The following is an 18,648-nucleotide window of genomic DNA, read 5'->3' as shown; positions in this document are numbered from 1 at the left end:
GTGGTAGTATTAGCAGAAGTAGCAGTAGTCTGAGTATAATTCTTATTGTTATTATAATAACTGGTAGTATTAGTAGTAGCAGAAGTAGAAGAAGTACTAGTAGAAGTTGAAGTAGTCGTAGTATAATTCTTCTTCTTCTTCTTCTATTATTATCATTATTTATCATTTTTCATAATTAATTAATTGATTTTTCACTCTTTTCCCTGGTGTGCTGCTGGCCCTTTAAGAAACGTGTCGTCATTGTTTGGGGGGCGTAACCCGGAAGTATCCGTCATTTGCTCGGTCAACACGCTGCCGGTGTGTGAAGCGACTCATCCTCCCTGTAGGTGTGTGTGTGTTATGAAGTGTGTATGTTATGAAGTGTGTGTTTCATGAAGTGTGTGTGTAGCGTCGCTGTTGATCTGATCGGACCCGGAGCTGCTCCTCGTTCAGCCGCAGCTCGTCGCCTCGGAGCGGACATGTGTAAAGAGCTGAGGACCAAAGTGCTGCGGCTCCTGCCGCCGACCCCCAGCGGGCCCACGGTTCACCAGGATCAGGCAGGTGAGTGTGTCCCAGCTGGAGAACCGGGGAGAACCTGGAGAACACGTGACTGTCTGTGTACATCAGGTCTGTGACAGATCCCATCAGCTGGAGTCACCATTAAAGTGTGTTACATCAGATTCCTGCTTTTCCTGTTGTGATGTGGACCTGTCCACTTCATTTAAAGGTGTCATCCACTCATATAACGTCAGAGTCTATTATGACAGTAAAGGTCACATCATAATAATAACAACAATCAACGTGATTTGTATTCGATTCATTATAAGGTGCTTTACAAGTTAAAAATGAACAATGGAAGACAAACAATAAGAAACTATTTAAAAGCATCACACAGCAAAAGAGCTCAGACACAGAAATGAAAACAATTTACAGGTGAGAAAAGTGCAAAAACGAGATCAAATCCACAGGCCAGTTGATTTCGTCGTTGATCTTTAATTAGTGTATTTCTGTTTTAAGAATAAAGTGGATTTGTAAACCAGATTTAGGGACTGTACCTAAGGGTTGATTATACTTTTCCAATCCGTTTGTCATGGCCAGATAAGGGGCTCATATATGTGTCATTACAGACCAACAAACACTTAAATGTTTAATACATAAACAAACAGCCTGTTTCTGTGATTGTGAAAACATCAGTAAGTGCCCCTTTATTCTAGCCAGTGGACGGAGGCATTTTGTTTATGGGACCGATCATCCATCCCATTCTTCTTTTCACGTTTGGTACAAACATTCACTCGGACTCAAGGATGCACTGATTAGATTCTGGTGGCTGAAGGTCACGGTGATCTCATATGAATCTGGAAATGAAATCCTGTTTACAGACACTGCCCTGGCTGGGGGAGGTTTACAGTGGCAGTGCTGTGTTTCTAGTTCCACTCTGTGTCATCATACTTCTCTCCACTGTGGGTGTCGCCTCGTTGACCCTCGTTACCTTTGCACTGCAGATGGTGCTGACATCCTGAGGTGCACGGCGAAGGCCCTGAAGGAGGGTCACGTTGTCGCCGTGCCCACAGACACCATCTATGGCCTGGCGTGTCTGGCTCAAAACTCGGAAGCTGTCCGAAAGATGTACGACATCAAGGGGAGGAACGGACACAAGCCGCTGGCCATCTGTGTGGGAGAAATTCAGGATATCTACAAGTAAGTGAGACGAAGACGCTGCTCTGGGTCCATTGTGTTGTTTGGTGGATGGTGAAGAGTCAACACTGATATCTGTCTTTGCTATTCCAAATATCAGTGGATGTTATTTCAGCTCATGACTTACAGCATCAGCAGAGTTGAATCCACAGCTCAGCTTGATCCTGTTTTGGTGTGTTACCAGGTTCTGTAAGGTGAACGTGAAGGAGGAGCTGTTAGGTGACCTGCTGCCCGGCCCCGTCACTCTGGTGTTTGAAAGATCTGACCTACTCAACACGGATCTCAACCCCTTCACCTCAGTAGGTTCACTCCCATAAGTGGATCCTTGGGAAAATATGTCACCAAATTATGAATTAATAAATATCAATTATCCCTCAGCTTGTTGGCGTGCGTATCCCAGACCACTCCTTCATGAGGCATCTCTGCCAGATGTGTGGGGAACCACTGGCGCTCACCAGTGCCAACATCAGCGCGCACAGCAGCACTCTGGAAGTACAAGTAAGTGGAAACGATGCAGGAAGGAAACATTAGTAAGTAAGAAGGGAGATGCTTTTACGTTCATAACAAGTTTCAATGTTTCCCAGCATCAAACTTCGGGTTGGAAGAATGTTTCTCTTCAGTTTTATTCTGTCTTTATCTTCACTGCTGTTTTTCTTCTGAAGGAGTTCCAGGAGCTTTGGCCCAAACTAGCAGTGGTGGTGGATGGTGGACCAATCACAGACCAGAGCCGCCTGGGATCAACGGTGGTCGACTTGTCGGTGCTCGGGAAATATCACATCATCAGGCCTGGCTGGTAAGTTCATGCTGCTACGCTACATGTATCGTTTTCACAACCTGCAGTGACACAAGACTTTAATAGTCCAATCTCAGAATAATATCAATACCCACAAGATTATTTAAACAATAACTAAAAGTTTAGCACAGGAAAACCACTTATTTTCAATTTCTCAAACAATACACACTTCCTATAATACATGTTTGACCTCTGCAATGTGAAACAGTTGACGCTTAATGCAAAGTAAATGGATTTAACGTGAAAACGAAACGGTCACGTTACATTTCACTGCAGCTAAATTGCACCTGAGGATGTGATGTGAAGGTTCAGATTTCAGTTTTGAAAAACAGCAGAGCGATCGCTGAGTTTAAACGTGCACGAGACCGATGATGCACATGTGATGGCTCATCAGTAGAGGGAGTTCTCCATTTCCACTCTCACAGCAGCTGCGTTACTATTGGCTGATGATGCAATTTTATTTACAGGGTGAATTTTTTTCCATCACAAAAATGTTCCAAACCCCTTGGGAAGAAAACGTGTGTATTGAAAGTGTGATTTAATTTATGTCAAAGCAAAAATGGCCAACAAACATTTTCAGCATCGGTTCACTTGCTGTTAAATTCTCTCTGGTTGCTTTGCATGATTATCGTCGCTCTTGAGGTGGAAGCTTATTCTCCTGAATGGAGACTGAGAAGAAACTCTTTATAAATCATCACAATGAGGACGAGCCTCCCATGAATCTCCTGGAAACTTGCAAAAAAAACATTGAGTCTGAGCAGAGACCGAAGATTTAAATTCTCTGACCACTGAAAGTTCTCCGGGGATGATTATTAAAACGTGGCTGCAGTTTACGACACAAATGAGTGATGAAGTGTCACACGGAGTCAGTGTAATGTTTTGTGTTTGTTCTCTACATCGTGACTCAGCTTCCCCTTAACATCCTCCCTCACTTAATCTGAGGGAGCCTCGCTACATTAAACAGGACATGTCTAATTGTGTTTTTCAGCGCCCTTTCTTCTACGCTTGATGTGCTGGAGCGCAAACATGGACTGTCAGCGGACTCGGACAAATGACCTTTGAACTCTCAACACTCCACAACACGGGCTGAGACGCACAATTAGCTTTGACCTCGGGGCTTCCTCGGAAAAGAAGAAATCCTTTTTTCTATTTTTGTGTTCACATAGAAGAACGAGAGGATAAGACTCAGGAACAAGTCGAGTCGTAAACAACCGATGGCCGAAGTTGTTCTGGTGGCGGCTTTAAGGTCTGGGGTTACTTTTTCTTTTGATGCTTCAACATGTGCCGACTATCACATTATGTGTCGAAGTTATCAACCATTTATTTAGAAAAATACAGGTCAGCTACGTTTGGGAATTTCTATGCATAAATATAAAATGTCATCTTTTTGTACTGTCAAAGGAACGTGGCGTCGCTAAGAATACAGTGGTTGGAGTCAATATTATATATTTATTTTGATAACGTTCAGAGGTGTGATCTTCGATTGTAAGATGTTTGACACGTCTCCACTTCCTCCCACTGTCGAGAAATGAAGCCAAAATAGTCTGAGCAGTAGTGATCGGGGGTGAAGCTGCATTGTGGAGGTCCTTAAGTTTTACACACACACACACACACACACTCACACGTCACACTCACCGATCGTGAGTCAGTCTCAGCTGTCAATCAAATGTTTGACCCGTTTTACAGCATCATATAACTTTTTTTTTTTTAATTTACATCAGTGTGAAAAGAACCTAAAAGGACAGAATCCATCTTTGAGAAAAATTTGTTTCAAGTATACTCCACTAAAATGGAGGAGGTGTGGTTTAGGACCTATATTGCAGCCAGCCACCAGGGGGCGATGAAGGTGCTTTGGCGTCACTTTTGGGAGCTGTCATGTCTTCCATCTTCATTTACAGTCTATGGATGTTGCAGGCGCCCAACATGTGGCCTGGAGGAATCTTGTTGACAAGATAAACAGAAGATTATTTAAAATGCACTGACTATGCATCAAAGTTTAATGAGTCCAGAACTGTTTTTTAAATAACTTATGAATCCCATGTTTACGATTGGTTGCCAGCTACGGTCACAGTAACTGTTTTCATGTTGTAGCTCTGAAAATGCTGCTGTAAAATGTCGGTCGTGTTGTTGAGCACACGGAGCCGGTGATGGACGGTAGGAAATCCATCCGCCCACGTGCATGTTTAAAAACAAAGATCTTTTTAATTCATCACCGTGTGTTGATTGATGAAAGTGCCACAATAAATTCTCAGTTCTCCATACTCAGTCTTTGTCATTCATAAAAAGCTATTTGAGACATACTCTATTTCACTTATTGATTCTTAATGGTGTCTGAAATCAATAGTTGGTGTTTTTTGTTGTTTCTTTTAAATAAAAAAGTTAGTAGACACAATTCAGAAGTGTCCTTCACGTGGACATCAACCAAATACACAGAAAATACTTTAAGTTTTTATTTATTCAAATCACTGAGACTGAACTTTCAACTTCTGATTTGTTTTCAACTAAAAGAAAATAACGATCATCCAATGAACATGACATCTTTTCATAAAGGGAATTACACCAAAATTCATATTGATTCAGGCTCTGTGAATATATTCATAATAAAGGCCTAAGTATGTGTGTTTTTTTCTGTTTAGGCAGAAACTCCAGAGTCACTTTACCTGGGAGAGAAATCTTCCAACACTTTTTACAACTATGACTTGTCATTTTTATATCTCAGTTTATGTGTGGATTGAACAAACAAGATATTAATAGTTCATTTATTAGTCTTTAGAGGTGTTGGTGGGTAGATTTAGTTACAGCTGGACAGAATCAAGGTAGCAGCTTTTTCATGTTTCTAGTTTTAATGCTAATAAAACTCTTTTCTTACATACTTAACCCCCACCCACTGCTTTTAAAACACCATGTACTCATCATTTAAACAAGTTCTCTGAACCCGAGTAAAGGAAAGATCAACGTTAGGGTCTCATTCCATTTTAAACCATAAGTGTCCCACTATTGCTATTGTGATCCATTTAACTCTAGAGAGGGCAAATGAGGACGTTGCATGGTGACACGTAGTATTTCAGGCAGTAGTTTTTACAGTTGGAGTGTTTGAGCTCGTTTTGAAATCTGTAAAAACATCAGAGACAGTTTTATATTCTCGTAGAACAAACCCCAGACTGACTCTTTAATGGAGCTTCAACCCGTCTTGTTCTTGCAGATCAGCATCTGTCCACAAAATACATTAACAAGAACTCTCATACCCGGTTTAGTTCAAAATTAAAAGCATAACCTTATAAACTCATGTATATCTCTTCAGTCACACTGTAGACTGTAAATAAAGATGGCTGACATGTCACCTCCTCCTCCCGCAGTAGCGATCCTGGAGTGGAGCCACGGTAACAAGGGTCCCACCCATAATCGTGCCCAACCAATCCAGAGTCAGTGTCAGCTGTCAATCATGAATTTTCACTCTGCTTTTAAAGCATCAAATAACTTATTAAAACCAAAGTTACCTGAAAAATGAATACTTCTTATTAGTGTGAGAACATGTTGAACACCATCTGAGGCAGGTTTATGACCTGTACTGCAGTCAGCCACTAGGGGGAGATTAAGGTAATTTGGCTTCAGTTTTGGGGAGCTGTCACATCGTCCATCTTTACTTACGGATCAGTCTTTACATTCTGTCTCATCTCGTTTTGTTCCCCCCAATGTGAGCCTCTAATGCTGTTTCACATGAGTTCACATGAGCCACTGCTCCTTCTCTTTGTTGAACTGCTCCGCCCAGCGGCGTGTCAGCTCCAGGTAGTGGTCGGGTCCATGTGGCTGGTAGTCCAAGTACACGCGGGTCACTGTTTTTTTGGGCATCGCCCTCTCTATCTGCGTCCCCTCGTGCCACTCGTTAAAAGACGTGATAGTGACGATCTCCGGCCGCACGTTGAGCGCCGCCTGCAGGGCCGTCTCGTAGTAGCGGCCGTTCACTCTGTTGCGCGTGTTGTGATTGTTCCACGGCCGGATGCTGGTGTCGATGTAACCGGGCCCCACGCTGGGGATGAAGACGAGGTTGTTGCCGTCACAGAAAGCTTTGATTGCTTTCCAGTTCTGGTGAGACGAGCCGAACGAGAAGCCATTGGAGGCGAAGTAAGAGTACATGCCGTCGAAGCCACCCGCGAGGATGTCGTGCTTGTGGCGCTCCTCCACGATCAGGGCGATGAAGATGGAGTCGTAGGCCGAGCCGCGAACGCTGTGGGAGCCGGTGGGAGTCAGGAACTCAGACCAGGCCTCTGGAGGCGTTAGGTAGGAGTCGTAGATGTAAAACAGAGGAAGACTCTTCCCGGTGTTGGAGGTGAACTTGTAGAAGGCTCCGTGGTCACCGTACCTGTAAAGACATGTGTTATAACACATTGTTCTTTAAAGGAAAGTTTTTATTGTTTTGAGCTTTTTTCACATGTATTCATTTGTTTTGTTCCTTTTCAGAGTAGCCCCGGAACTAAAGGTTAGAAAATAGCTTTTGCTTCAAACAACTCATTCATAAGTCATGATTCTGGTCTTATATCATCAGAAAAGCTGACTTCACGTATTTCTCTTGCATGAAATCTTAATGTTCTCCTATTTGAGCTGACATGATGATGGAGAAGTGCATCCAGACGAGCGCCTACCTGTCAATGATATACTTGATGTTGTCGTGCACGCTCTGGTCGTTCCGGCCTCGGTACGGCTGGATGTGAAATGCAACCTGGGAAAAAGATGCAGACAGAGACACCTTGTTGGTTTCCATTCATCATATTAGTGTCATTAAAAAACAATAATGCTGCAGTCAGCACTTACACATGACCTTTGTAAGTATTGACAACAAGTCAACAGGGGATGAGGCCTCGTAGCAGGTTGAAAATCCAAGGAGGCAGAAAGACAACAGCTCAATATGATGTTTATTATGGTCACTTCATGTAACAGCTGATTGGATCACTTACTCCTCATAGCACACAGAGAAGTAAAAAGAAAACCGTTCTACCATTTTAATTCTGATAAACAAGTTACCAAATCACCAATTTGACCCTGAAGAGAAACATGACACCAGGCCACAGCCCGACATGTTTTGGTTTATCAATAGCATCGGTCGATTTGAGCCTTTCACTGACGCATCTGTATTTTTCTTAATTTATGTTGTAGATAATTGGTTGAGTTTGTTTTCTTTTTATTCATAGTTGTTTATAAGAAGTTTATATGAAGTGTATATATAAATATACAGCTGTAAACTATCAATCCTAATTTATATTTAATTTATTTGTTGTAAGGGTTTGATTACGACATCAGAAATGTTTTACCCCCTTAAAAATCCGTAGTATCTGCATCAGCTCCCAAAATCTATATTGGTCAGGATTTCTAAAACACATGCAACCATACTATGTGAGTTGACCCATTTATAGACAAAACTAATTAGTAGAAAATAAAACAAAAAAATTATTAAAAGATAAAACAGTAATTCAAGAAAGCTCCAATGTCGCAACACAAGTATGGAACATGGCCGAGGTTCTTTATGTGTCCAGTGAATTCAGTTCAGCTGCGTCTTAGTGGAGATTTAGTTGCTGTCGGTCTCCTACAAAGAACCTTTCCTATAGGATGTGGCTGCAAAGAACCACACTTTCACCATTTACCTAATAACGTCAAACTGTGTTTTTCTCCCTGAGTGGAAACTAATGTATGTTCAGAATCTGTATCTGTAAGAAACCATTATTGCGATTGATGAACAAAAGCAGCAGAGGAACAAGGGACCCAAAGTGACATGTACAAGGAAAGTTGAATATTTTAAGGGCGCACCCTGAGAATTCAGTGACTTTGAATAATGTATGATCGAAGCGAAACACTTTCCCTCTCCAGCAGCGGACACCCAGGGGGAACAATGTGAAGGAAAATGGCTTTTTTAATATAATGGAGGCCGACAGCAAGTAAATGGATGGTGAGTTGTCATCAGCAGAACTGACACAGGGTTGACTGAGCCTACGACGTATAACTCCTGTTTCAAACCAGATGTAAACCTCAGGTAAACCTGCAACTAGTCCGATATTTAGCTTTTAACATTATCCAGCAATTGATAAACGAAAAAGCTACTTTTTTGTGAAATGTATTTAATCTTTGTAAGCTGTGGTGTCAGGTCAAATTGCTGACAGCAGTACATGTCATAAACCCCGCCTCCTTTGTGTAATCCAAATACACCTTAAATAACTTTTTCTCAAAGATGGTTTCTGTCAACTTCTTATCGCACTGATGTTTGGTCAAGTGATCATTTTTGGGGTTTTTAATGAGTTATATGATGCTATAAAAATGGGGTGAAACGCCATGATTGACAGCTGAGACTGGATTCCGATTGGTCGAGCTTGTGTATCAGTGGGATCTCGTTATCACGGCTCCTCCTCCTGATCACTAATGCACTGACTCTAGCTCCAAAGACGTTAAAACAATTTTTTCTATGCACAGTGAAGTGAGATCCGTTTTGAACCTACGTTGAAAAGTTGTGAGATATTAGAGAATATGAAGCCACATAATAATCAGACGGATGTGTGTGGTGGTGGTGGTGGTGGGGGGTGGGGCGTTCTGCTCTCCTGTTCATTGAAGCAGAGGGTCGGCCACCAGAAAACTCGGCTCATTTTCCAAACGCACTGGCACATTACTCTGCGGTAATTTAGAAGTAAATGAGACAGGAATCGCATTTTAATACCTCATAAACATTGACAGCAGGAGCCTGGAACCAGCCCAGCATGATTTATGCTGAGCACAATGGAATTTAATGCCATGTCATGCAGAAAGCACTGAAGCAGGGGATGTGAGCCAACGCTGAGAAAAAAGGTCCAGACAATTAGATCGATTTCAACAAAACTGAGCGTTTCTTTATTCCAGATTGTCAGTTTCACTCTGTGGCCAGTGGATGCAAAAACCAATGTAAGGTCACAAAGGACTGAACTCGGTGCTTCTGGAAACAAGGAAGTATCGCTGATGCCATCACTGGGCACCCACAGGCCATATTTCCCAGTGAACATGCAACTACATGGCCTACTTACTAGATGGAAATTCTACAGCCCCTCGGGGGGCAGATTGTTCAGAGGCAAAAACAGAGTCATGGGACTCGTGATGCACATTTCCCCTCTGCTCCTTCCCTCCTGCACCTAGCTTCCAAACCCCCCCTGTCCCCATCAAACCGCCCCCACCCTCCCCTGGGTAGAAAGACTATTTCAGCTGCTCTTCAAGTTGAGGTCGAGCAGCGGCACCGCTGTGGAGGCTCCATGTGATCTGCTCTCCAACCCAACAGTCGTACACGCCGCACCATCCACGAGCCGTGTGTGGGTGCTGTTGAAAACCTGCTCAACTTATATAATGATTCAAAAAAAAGTACATCGCTTTATTTTGTGGTGGTGCACAGAGAGGGATCTGTGTGTTTTCAGCAGTGAGCTCAGGGATCGACAGTGTGATGGGTTTGTTTTTAGCTCCGCTCTCGTTTCCATTAATCCTTCAAGTTGTATTTCAAGCAAAGACAACGTAAAAAACACCAGATTTCCCCTGCTTCTAATGTCTTTGTATATATTTGTAAAGAAAATCAAACAAACATTTAGATTTTACAACATACCGCCTATGTATATATACTTCTAATAATATCTGAGGTCACTCGATGCCAAGCAGCAAATTCTTGTATTTCGATAGAGGGAAGACGCTGGCGTATCCAGAGAAAACCCAAGTGAACACAGAGAGAACACGCAAACTCCAGGTTCAAACAATAGACTGTACATAAAGTGTGGTAAGAACAACCAAAAATGACAGAAGCCCTCTATCAGAATTTTTTGGGAATATGTACTTATAAAAGTACACTATATAAATACAGACCCTTTTACTTTGAGCAGCCAGGCACCAGGGGGCGATGAAAACACTGGTTTCAGGTTGAAGAGCTGGCATGACAAGTATCTTTATATACAATCTAAGGTTCGAACCCAGACAAGCGTTATTTTTTGTTAAACTAGGAACTAGACTCTCCGAGGGCCGGATGTTTTCTGATGCATTTCTCAGATTAGCCACGTTGCTACTACAAACACGTGGCTGTTCCCGCTGCTCCTGTGAGATCCTCTGTCTCTGCTCCTCTGGGCCTCCCTCCTGTCAGACCTGCCTTTCAGTACAAGAAACCAGCAAAGAAATGATTTCACGTTGTTGCTTTAGAAAATTAGCATCAGTAGTTGCAAATGATCGGAGCCAAAGTTCCTTACCTTGTCAGCGTTTTGACTGCAATTAAGCAAGAAGAAGCAGTTCTAAGATAATTGTCCTTCTGTGCAGTGGGAGGAGCTCATCACAAACAGGATGCTTACAAACGCTACGCTCAGCACGCGGCTGCTGTTCATGCACTGTAATTCAAAAGCTGCTCTAAAGACACAGAGACATGCAGCTTCTTCTCATTGCAAACATGTACAGTGGATTTGTAGAAAATCTACAAATATGCTTATTATATAATTATGTCACGCGAGCTGGGTCACTGATGACAGTAAATCGTTGCATTAAGCTCAATCTATTAGCGTCTCCCCCGACAGCACCATGTGTAAAACCTCGTCAGCTCAGCGTTGTGTGTCTAATCCGGTCCTTCTTGTCGTGCCCTTGCACAGATACATTATTTCTTTGCCTGGAGCCGAACAACAGAGTGAAAAAAAACTGTGATATCAAATCTGACAAGCTGGCCTAACAAACCTACTGCCTCTCATCCCATTGGTTCAGAGAGTGAGAGGTCAATATGTGTCACGTTGCTGCTGGAGAACAAATCATCTTCATCTGGATACAAACACAGGAATGATAATGAAACTGTTACGATGAGGATCCTTTAAATTACTTGATCTGAAATTGACCCTTGGTGATAAATTTAGCCAGATGTAAATGCAACATGTTTCTTTGAAGGCTTTGTAGGTATATTCCGATTGTTTACATATACCTCAGTGGAGCTATTATGCTAATTTTAGTGTAACTCAAAAAAAACATAACAATCTTAATACTGTGGCCTCAGTTTACTATTTTATTTCCAATGAACTTACTTCTATTATTTTTTACAAGACAATTATAATCTGTCTCATCAATTTCTTTAAAATAGTTTAGTGCCATTATATTCCCAAATAGCATCTTAAAACGAGAACCCAACCAATATGGATTGAAGGGGGTCAATGTCAACACCAATATCCTAATATATATCGGCTGATGTATGTATTGGCATTGAGTCATCAGAAGTAATTATCTAAACCTAATGTAATAGAAATGTAATTGAGGCTTGATATTTTACAGTTTAACCATTAACTTCATTATAAATAACTATAAATAAAGAGAACGCACCAATATGAAACAAATTTATGTAAAATGTCACCATAAATACACATATTTTCTGCATTGTTTATTCTATAAGGTAAACATTTTCATAACAGCAAAATAAACCGATATATCTGCGAAAGACCATATTATTGACCAATATAATGGTGGGGCTCTACTTAAAACAACTTGTTTTCTTTATCACAGTCCAAAACCCCCAAATATTGACTTTACAATTATATATGAGAAAGAATATAAGTAAATCCTCATATTTAAGAGGCTGAAACTAAAGAATGTTTGGCATTTTAATCGACCTTTCCGCTTAATTGATTTTAAAAATTCATACAAAACCTGATGTTTTTTTACGTTTCAGCAAGGACTGCTAAAGGGTTTATCCTGTTCCTGGTCCTTAGCATCTTGTCTGCCTTATATTTCTTTACTTCAAATGTGTAGTGTGCTGCGCAAAAACTGTTGGTGCATTATTAATAACATGCTTTGACACAAGAAACCTCTTACAAGCCAGCCTCTGTTATACACCATGTAATTTCAAATGCATTCATACAGAAGAATGGCAGCTGTGTAGATTTTGATCAGCACACGAGCACATGCTCACATGACCAATCTCCCATCAACTTTTCGAGACATTTTACAGGGGACGTCTTTCAAAAGGACCTGGAACACTCAGAGATATATTCCTGTATCTCTCTCCCATTGTCTTCCTTTACTCCATCTGTATCTGAAGACCATCTGACATGAATTGTATCGCATTACGAGCAAGCATTACCCGTAAAAGTTTAATAAGCCTGCGATACAGTGACAGGAGGCAGAAGGACCAACATAGTTCTTTTCTCCATCGCACCATTTTCCGACCTAATTGGCAATAGGTCATGTGGTCATGTGGTACTGCTACTCCCCCACCTCTCCGCCCCCGCTGATGTGCTCCTGAGCTTAATCAGCCCTCACAGAACCACTGATCCAGCTGCAGCAGCAGCTCTTTGCCCCATATTTAGTGTAGGGGACATCACCACAAACATGAAGAGTCAAATCCATGAGTGACAGAGAGAGCTTTATATGAGACGTGGATGAGAGCAGAACCAGCTGAGCTTCAGCAGCTCTCGGTCTTACTCTCCGGTGGCAAAAGGAAACTCCAGCTTTCACGTGTAATTCACCACAGCACAAAGGCTGTTTTGAAACTAACATCCTCATCTGTGTGAAGCATTGAAATCCTTTTTAGTGAGATAAATGGATGGAGAGATAATGGACAGACATTTACTCATTGAACCTCAGCCTCATTCACATTCTGGCAACCATTCAGAAACAAAATAATCGGTATCTCTGCAGACTTTGACATTTGAGGTCAACAAACTGGATGTTTTACACAAATAGGCAACTTAAATATTTGTCTATATGTCAGAGCCGTGTTGTAGCCTCTCTGTAGATTCATTAGTGTTCAGGAGACCATAGACACAGTGGAACAACAAAGGAAAAGCTGTTGCAGGGATGTAGGGATCCTAAATGCTTCGTACAGATAGAATTGAGAGCCTTAGATATTTCAAATAATTTATATATATTTGTTTGGTTGCCTGGAAATTGAGTCCAGTATAGACCAAAACACGTGTTTATCTGAAAGTACTGAGGCCAAAGCATCCAACAGATGGGACCATGCATATTTAATACTGTTATTGGAGTACCTCAAGGTTCTGTGCTTGGCCCACATTTATTTTCTCTTTGGGTGAACAGTTAAAGTGAAACAAATGTGATGCTATGCAAATGATATTGTCCTGTCCTTACCCATTACAAACTTAGTTATAATTTCTATTTAGAACAGTCTCCAAAAGTGAATGTGATGCTAAAATATAAAATGTATGTGTTCTTAGCTGACTTTTAGTCTTTCACTTAGTTATTTTAGTTTTATTGTGTTTCAGTTATGTTCTATCTGGTTTTTCATCTGCTGTCAGATTTTGTTATTGTTTTGTCTGCAACCTTTTAGCTGCGTGTCTTGGCCGGGAATGTCTCGTAAAGGAGGCTTGTTTACTGGAATTTACTTGCTTGTATAAAGGTTAAATCAATAAATAAAAGTTTATATCAGCACTATTGAAAACCCACTCTTCCATCAGCTGCTGACATTAAAACGGACAGCTCATTGAAGAATCACCGCTCAGTTTCCAGTGACAGCTTTGTGGATGCGTTGAAAAGTGAGCTGAAGATCACGCCTCAGAGGAGATTCATTGCTCTTAGCCCTGAACTCTTTCCGCCCATTGTTTCTGGTCTCACACACTCACACAAAGTGCATTGATGCCTTTTTACCTTGAGGTTGTGTCTATATGCAGCATCCAGTAGAGCTGGTACCAAATCCTCAGCGGGCTCCCCATTGTCGTCAGCTAGGCCGGGAGGATACCAGGACAGGACCAGAACCCCTGGAGATGCACAAAAAACACGACTCAGAGGCCAAAACCACTGGTGAATACCTCAGAGAGTTCTGTTATCTGCTGAGAAACTATATCTAAAATGTTAGCTCATGCATTGTTGCTGTGATGTATGGATTTGGTGCAGATTCCAAGAAATGCTGACAATCCTGCAGGGAGAAGAACATGGTGGAAAAACTTTCGCCTCCATTAATCTGCAGTGAGATTTTCACGCAGCCTTTCACACGGTTTTACAGACTCAGTTGAGAGCAGTGAACGAACACAGTCAGTTTTGCTTTCATTTAAAGTCAGTTTTGCTTTTATTTAAAGCTCTAATCAATTAGGGTAATTTTATTGGACTGAGACTGACACTGATTAGGTTTGTGGCAAGAGACAATGGGTCCTTTGGCACAGATAAGAGAAAAGGCCGCTGACCATTACTGTATAATGGGCCAGAGACACGTAAAAACTACTTTAAACAACATTCTGCATCTCTGGACATTTTGCATCTTGATTTTGTGCCTCTTTATGTCCGTTTTACGCTTCTCTTCGGGGTCATTTGGCATCACTTTGTGGTTATTCTGTATCTTTAATCATCGTTTTGTGTTTCTTTGTAGTCATTTCCTGTGTAACATCTGTTTAGCATTTTTTTGTAGTGATTGTTCTCTTAATTAACTCAACCATGGCTGTGCAGAGGAGAGTTGGTTGTGTGAATGCTGACCCGCCCATCACTCATATCCTGCATTTCATTGATTAATTGATGTGTTAGTTGCGATGTCTCTGCACAGCTCGAGTTTGTGACAGCTCATAAATTCCAGCAGGGAAAATGCTTGTTCATGCTCTGATGCAGGTTCAGAAATGACTTCATATCGGCCACAGGGGTTCCGGGCTCCAGAGGAGATCTGGCACATTGGCTATACACTCAGAGTTAACTCATTAAACACATCTGCTTGCTTAGGAGCTGTGGAGACAATTAGATTGCGATGCTGAATTATATAATTAAAAAATGGCCGCTGCGGTTCATTTTGTTTACGTGCTTCCGAAGTGGAAGTGGTGCCATTAGACCTGGGGCCGGCTGTGGTTTCTAATTAAATGGATTACTTTAACTAAGCATTGTGAGTCCTTCCATGATCCATCTGTCAGGGGCGGTGAGGTTTTCAGAGGGCTGGCTGATCTGGTCATTATTCCGGATGGTGTATACAATATCCTACTGCGCTGCCGGACAGAAACATCAGGGCCTATCAAGTGTTGGCTGCTGATGGCTGGACACACGCGGCTGTTACTCGACACCAGACCACAGGACTCTGAGTCTTTGAGGGAAGCCACAAGTGTGTTTTTTCACTTTTTTAAAAAACCTAACAACACACTGTACCTATTAACATTTCATGATACATGCTAATAACTGATCTAAGCCTGGAATTTAGATAAGGAACATTAAGTCTGGCTGACCTTGCAAACAGCATCCAATTTATTATATGTACTTTAAATTAAGCTTATTGCATTCCCCTTAGAGATATTAAATCTTTGTTTTCATTAGGACGATCATTAAATCTAACAGATAACATCTATAGTGTATTTTAAAACCTTCATTTTCCTGAACTTGGTATCATTGATTGTCTGACTGTAAATGTCTTTTTCAATTGAAATGTATCATCCTGATCTGACTCTTCCAGCTACAGAACTATATCAGTACCTCTACTTCCAAAATAGACCAAATCATTATTATTTTTCAATTTTTAACACCACTATAAATGTCTTCCATATTACTTACTCCTATTATCATTCCTACTTACTGCCACGTTACTTTAGTAGTTCACTGTTTCACCTAACTTACTTATTTCACTGTTTTTCCATTTCTATTGTGATTTCTATACGGTTCTGATTCTGCATTAACTCCATATACACTTTACATGTTTGCTTTCACTTATAAGCGAATACACTTTATACTTTTATTTGTAGACGTGACACTCGACTGTTTTATTCTCTGAACTCTATGATCACTTTTGTATTGTAATCTTAGAGCAAGCAGGCACAACAATGTCCTTTGGCATTATAAAGTATTATCTCTTATCGTACGGGAGCTGAACCTTTCTTAATAACCCTTCTTAATTCAAACAGAATTCCGTTGTACTGGTGCAGTGACATTAAAGTTATCTTAACTCTACAAACACTTTATGTGAGACTCACTGTCTGATCTTTGAAACTGTCATAGTGATAAAGTCAGTTCTCAGTGTTTCTGTTCAGATTCTCAGTCTGTGTTTCAGGGTCAGGGACAGGAGCTGTCCACTGGATGTGTGGTGCTGAAAAGGGTTTCCTCTCAGGCTGAAAAGAGGCAACTTATTTAGGATCCAGATTTCTGTGCAGCTGCTGAACAGGAAAAAGCCCAAACACTCGTCTCTCCTCTCTGCAGGGTCAGTTTGTCCCTACGTGCATCTGTGAGCTGTACCTGCTGCAGACGCTCCGATCTGCTCCATGTGGGACTCCAGCACGTCCGGGTCCCTGGAGCTGTACGGGTTGAGATCGGGGTAGAAGCTGGAGCCGATGTCTTCGTGCGGCATGTGTCTCCCTCTCGGGTAACTGGATGCGATTTTGGGGTCCCAGTGCGGAACCAGGATGTGGTCCCAGTGGATGTACTTGCCGTCCATTTGCGGGTTGCCGTACCAGCTGTAGTAGAAAATATGAACATCGTAGAATATAGTTCCCTCGGGGCCGGAGTTGGACAGAACCGCTTTGGTGATGCTGCCGGCCGGGCGGGCTTGACCCGGGGACGCGGTGGTGCCACGGGACACGGAGCGCCGGTCCAATTTCCCAGCGAACATCGGCAGGAGCTCCAAGCCCGGAGCCAGATCCGAGAAACCGTCGCTGGGTGGCTTCAGGGTCCTCAGTCCCATCATGGTGCCAAAGATGAAAAGCGTAAAGAGGAACAGGGCGATGCACGCTTTCCTCCGGAGTCGAGCCATGTTCGTTCCAAGAGCACAAATAAACCTCTGAGTTTGTCCTGCACCGGGAGTTCACCTCGCAACCCTGCGAGCTTCTCCTCACACGCACGTCCCTCTGAGTTCAACACAAGGTGCCTACATGGTTACAGTCCTGCAGCAGCAGACTACCTGACGCAGTTCGCAGTGGGGTTTTTAACTTTGCTCTGCAGTCTCATTGTGGAACATGAGCTCTGTGCGTCCTCTGCTCCTGCTGGAAATGTCCTGATCCAGCACTGATCTGCACCGACTCTCCGGAGTGTCCTGCGCCTTCAGCTGGTTGTTTGTCCCGCCCAGGATCTGATCCATCCACCTACTGGGCACATGACCGGCGTCCACATGCAGAGTGAAGGATTTGACAGCCTCCGTCAGTTGGTTGGTTCTTGCTCCTTCTCAAAACGTATTTGGTATTTCAGAGTGGCTGCAAGATCATGACCCAAAAAACAAGAGTAACTTTTAATTACAAAAGAAAACAACAAACATGAATTTGGGCTGTGGGATATAATTTTGTCTTTATACCAGAAGCCACATCATTATCTAATATTCCCATTTAATACGAATGTTTTGTAAAGCTAAAGTCCATCGTCTGATTCACTTTGAGCGGTGAAGTCAGTGATATACTGACATCTAGTGATCGATTTATAGAACACACGGCAACTTTACTTGCTGCTTTCAGGTACTGCCGGAAATGATGAAATCCTACAGATCTACACAGATGTGTAAATGCAGTTTATTATTATTATGATTATTATGATTATTATTAGTTGTTGTAATAATAAATAAACTGTATGTATATTGCATTTTTCAAAACCAAGTTTACAAAGTTCTTCATAAACAGAAAAACAGAAAAATGACATATGCAAATACATAAGAAATCTAGGTAAAAGCCATTTTATAGAACTTGGTCTTTAAAAGAGGACACAGAGGTAACTGGTCTGATTCCCAGTGGAAGCTGATACCACATGGAGCCCTCACAGCAAAAGCTCAGTCACCCTCTGTTGTCCCCTGGGAACCAAGAGCAGCAGTTGAGTACCAGCAGGTGTAGTAGTAGTAGTAGTAGTAGTAGTATCCTTTACTGGTAACTATGAATATCTCGTTAATAATTTTTGGATTATTATTTTTTTATCCAAAAATCTGATTGTAATTTCAGGCTATTTATTACTTCCAACTTTGAATAAAATGTTTGAGCTACAGGTTTTGTTTGAGAGCAACATTTCACCAAAACCGTTTCAGCACAAAACACGTTTGAAAACAGTGCAGTTTTCAGTAAAGTCAGAATAAGAGGCCGCCATCTTTGTAGTCCATTGGCTGGAGATCCAAACACCTTGGCTTCCGGCCAAGATAATATGAGGCAGCACTTGAGGCTCTGACCTTCTCCACAGGAAACGATGTGACTGCTGACACCTCATTCGATTTTTTCCTCTTCCACTAACAGGTTTTTTTCTAAGCAGAGGACTGGTGGCCACCTGCCCCGTGCAGCTTGGGTTCAAACTGTCAT

The 18,648-nt window shown here is 41.9% G+C and overlaps 2 protein-coding genes across 2 annotated transcripts; one reads left to right on the top strand and one right to left on the bottom strand.

The window, feature by feature from the left end:
* Nucleotides 1–264: 264 nt before the first annotated feature.
* yrdc (yrdC N(6)-threonylcarbamoyltransferase domain containing) lies at nt 265–4,728 on the top strand. The gene is made up of 6 exons (XM_035164371.2): nt 265–540; nt 1,482–1,677; nt 1,859–1,973; nt 2,053–2,172; nt 2,337–2,467; nt 3,456–4,728. Exons 1-6 carry the CDS (start codon nt 372–374, stop codon nt 3,520–3,522), a joined length of 798 nt encoding a protein of 265 aa, XP_035020262.1. The 5' UTR covers nt 265–371; the 3' UTR covers nt 3,523–4,728.
* Nucleotides 4,729–5,212: 484 nt separating this feature from the next.
* Nucleotides 5,213–17,459, bottom strand: LOC118114123 (glycoprotein endo-alpha-1,2-mannosidase-like protein). The gene is made up of 4 exons (XM_035164370.2): nt 16,622–17,459; nt 14,078–14,187; nt 7,108–7,184; nt 5,213–6,827 (listed from the first exon to the last, which is right to left on the bottom strand). The coding sequence occupies exons 1-4, from the start codon at nt 17,133–17,135 to the stop codon at nt 6,191–6,193; spliced, it is 1,338 nt and encodes a 445-aa protein (XP_035020261.1). The 5' UTR covers nt 17,136–17,459; the 3' UTR covers nt 5,213–6,190.
* Nucleotides 17,460–18,648: the final 1,189 nt, after the last annotated feature.

The sequence above is a fragment of the Hippoglossus stenolepis genome, chromosome 8 (assembly GCF_022539355.2).
Source record: "Hippoglossus stenolepis isolate QCI-W04-F060 chromosome 8, HSTE1.2, whole genome shotgun sequence".
NCBI lineage: Eukaryota > Metazoa > Chordata > Actinopteri > Pleuronectiformes > Pleuronectidae > Hippoglossus > Hippoglossus stenolepis.
Note: the sequence above shows the minus strand (reverse complement) of the source record. Positions and strands in the feature narration are given on the sequence as shown.

Excerpts from the sequence above, each read along its gene's own strand:
- yrdc (XM_035164371.2), top strand. The coding sequence starts at position 372 with ATGAAGTGTGTGTGTAGCGTCGCTGTTGATCTGATCGGACCCGGAGCT. Across the intron at positions 1,974-2,052 it reads ATCTCAACCCCTTCACCTCA|CTTGTTGGCGTGCGTATCCC; the intron begins GTAGGTTCACTC and ends ATTATCCCTCAG. Across the intron at positions 2,468-3,455 it reads CACATCATCAGGCCTGGCTG|CGCCCTTTCTTCTACGCTTG; the intron begins GTAAGTTCATGC and ends TGTGTTTTTCAG.
- LOC118114123 (XM_035164370.2), bottom strand. The coding sequence starts at position 17,135 with ATGGCTCGACTCCGGAGGAAAGCGTGCATCGCCCTGTTCCTCTTTACG. Across the intron at positions 7,185-14,077 it reads CATATAGACACAACCTCAAG|GTTGCATTTCACATCCAGCC; the intron begins GTAAAAAGGCAT and ends TCTTTTTCCCAG. Across the intron at positions 6,828-7,107 it reads ATCAAGTATATCATTGACAG|GTACGGTGACCACGGAGCCT; the intron begins GTAGGCGCTCGT and ends ATGTCTTTACAG.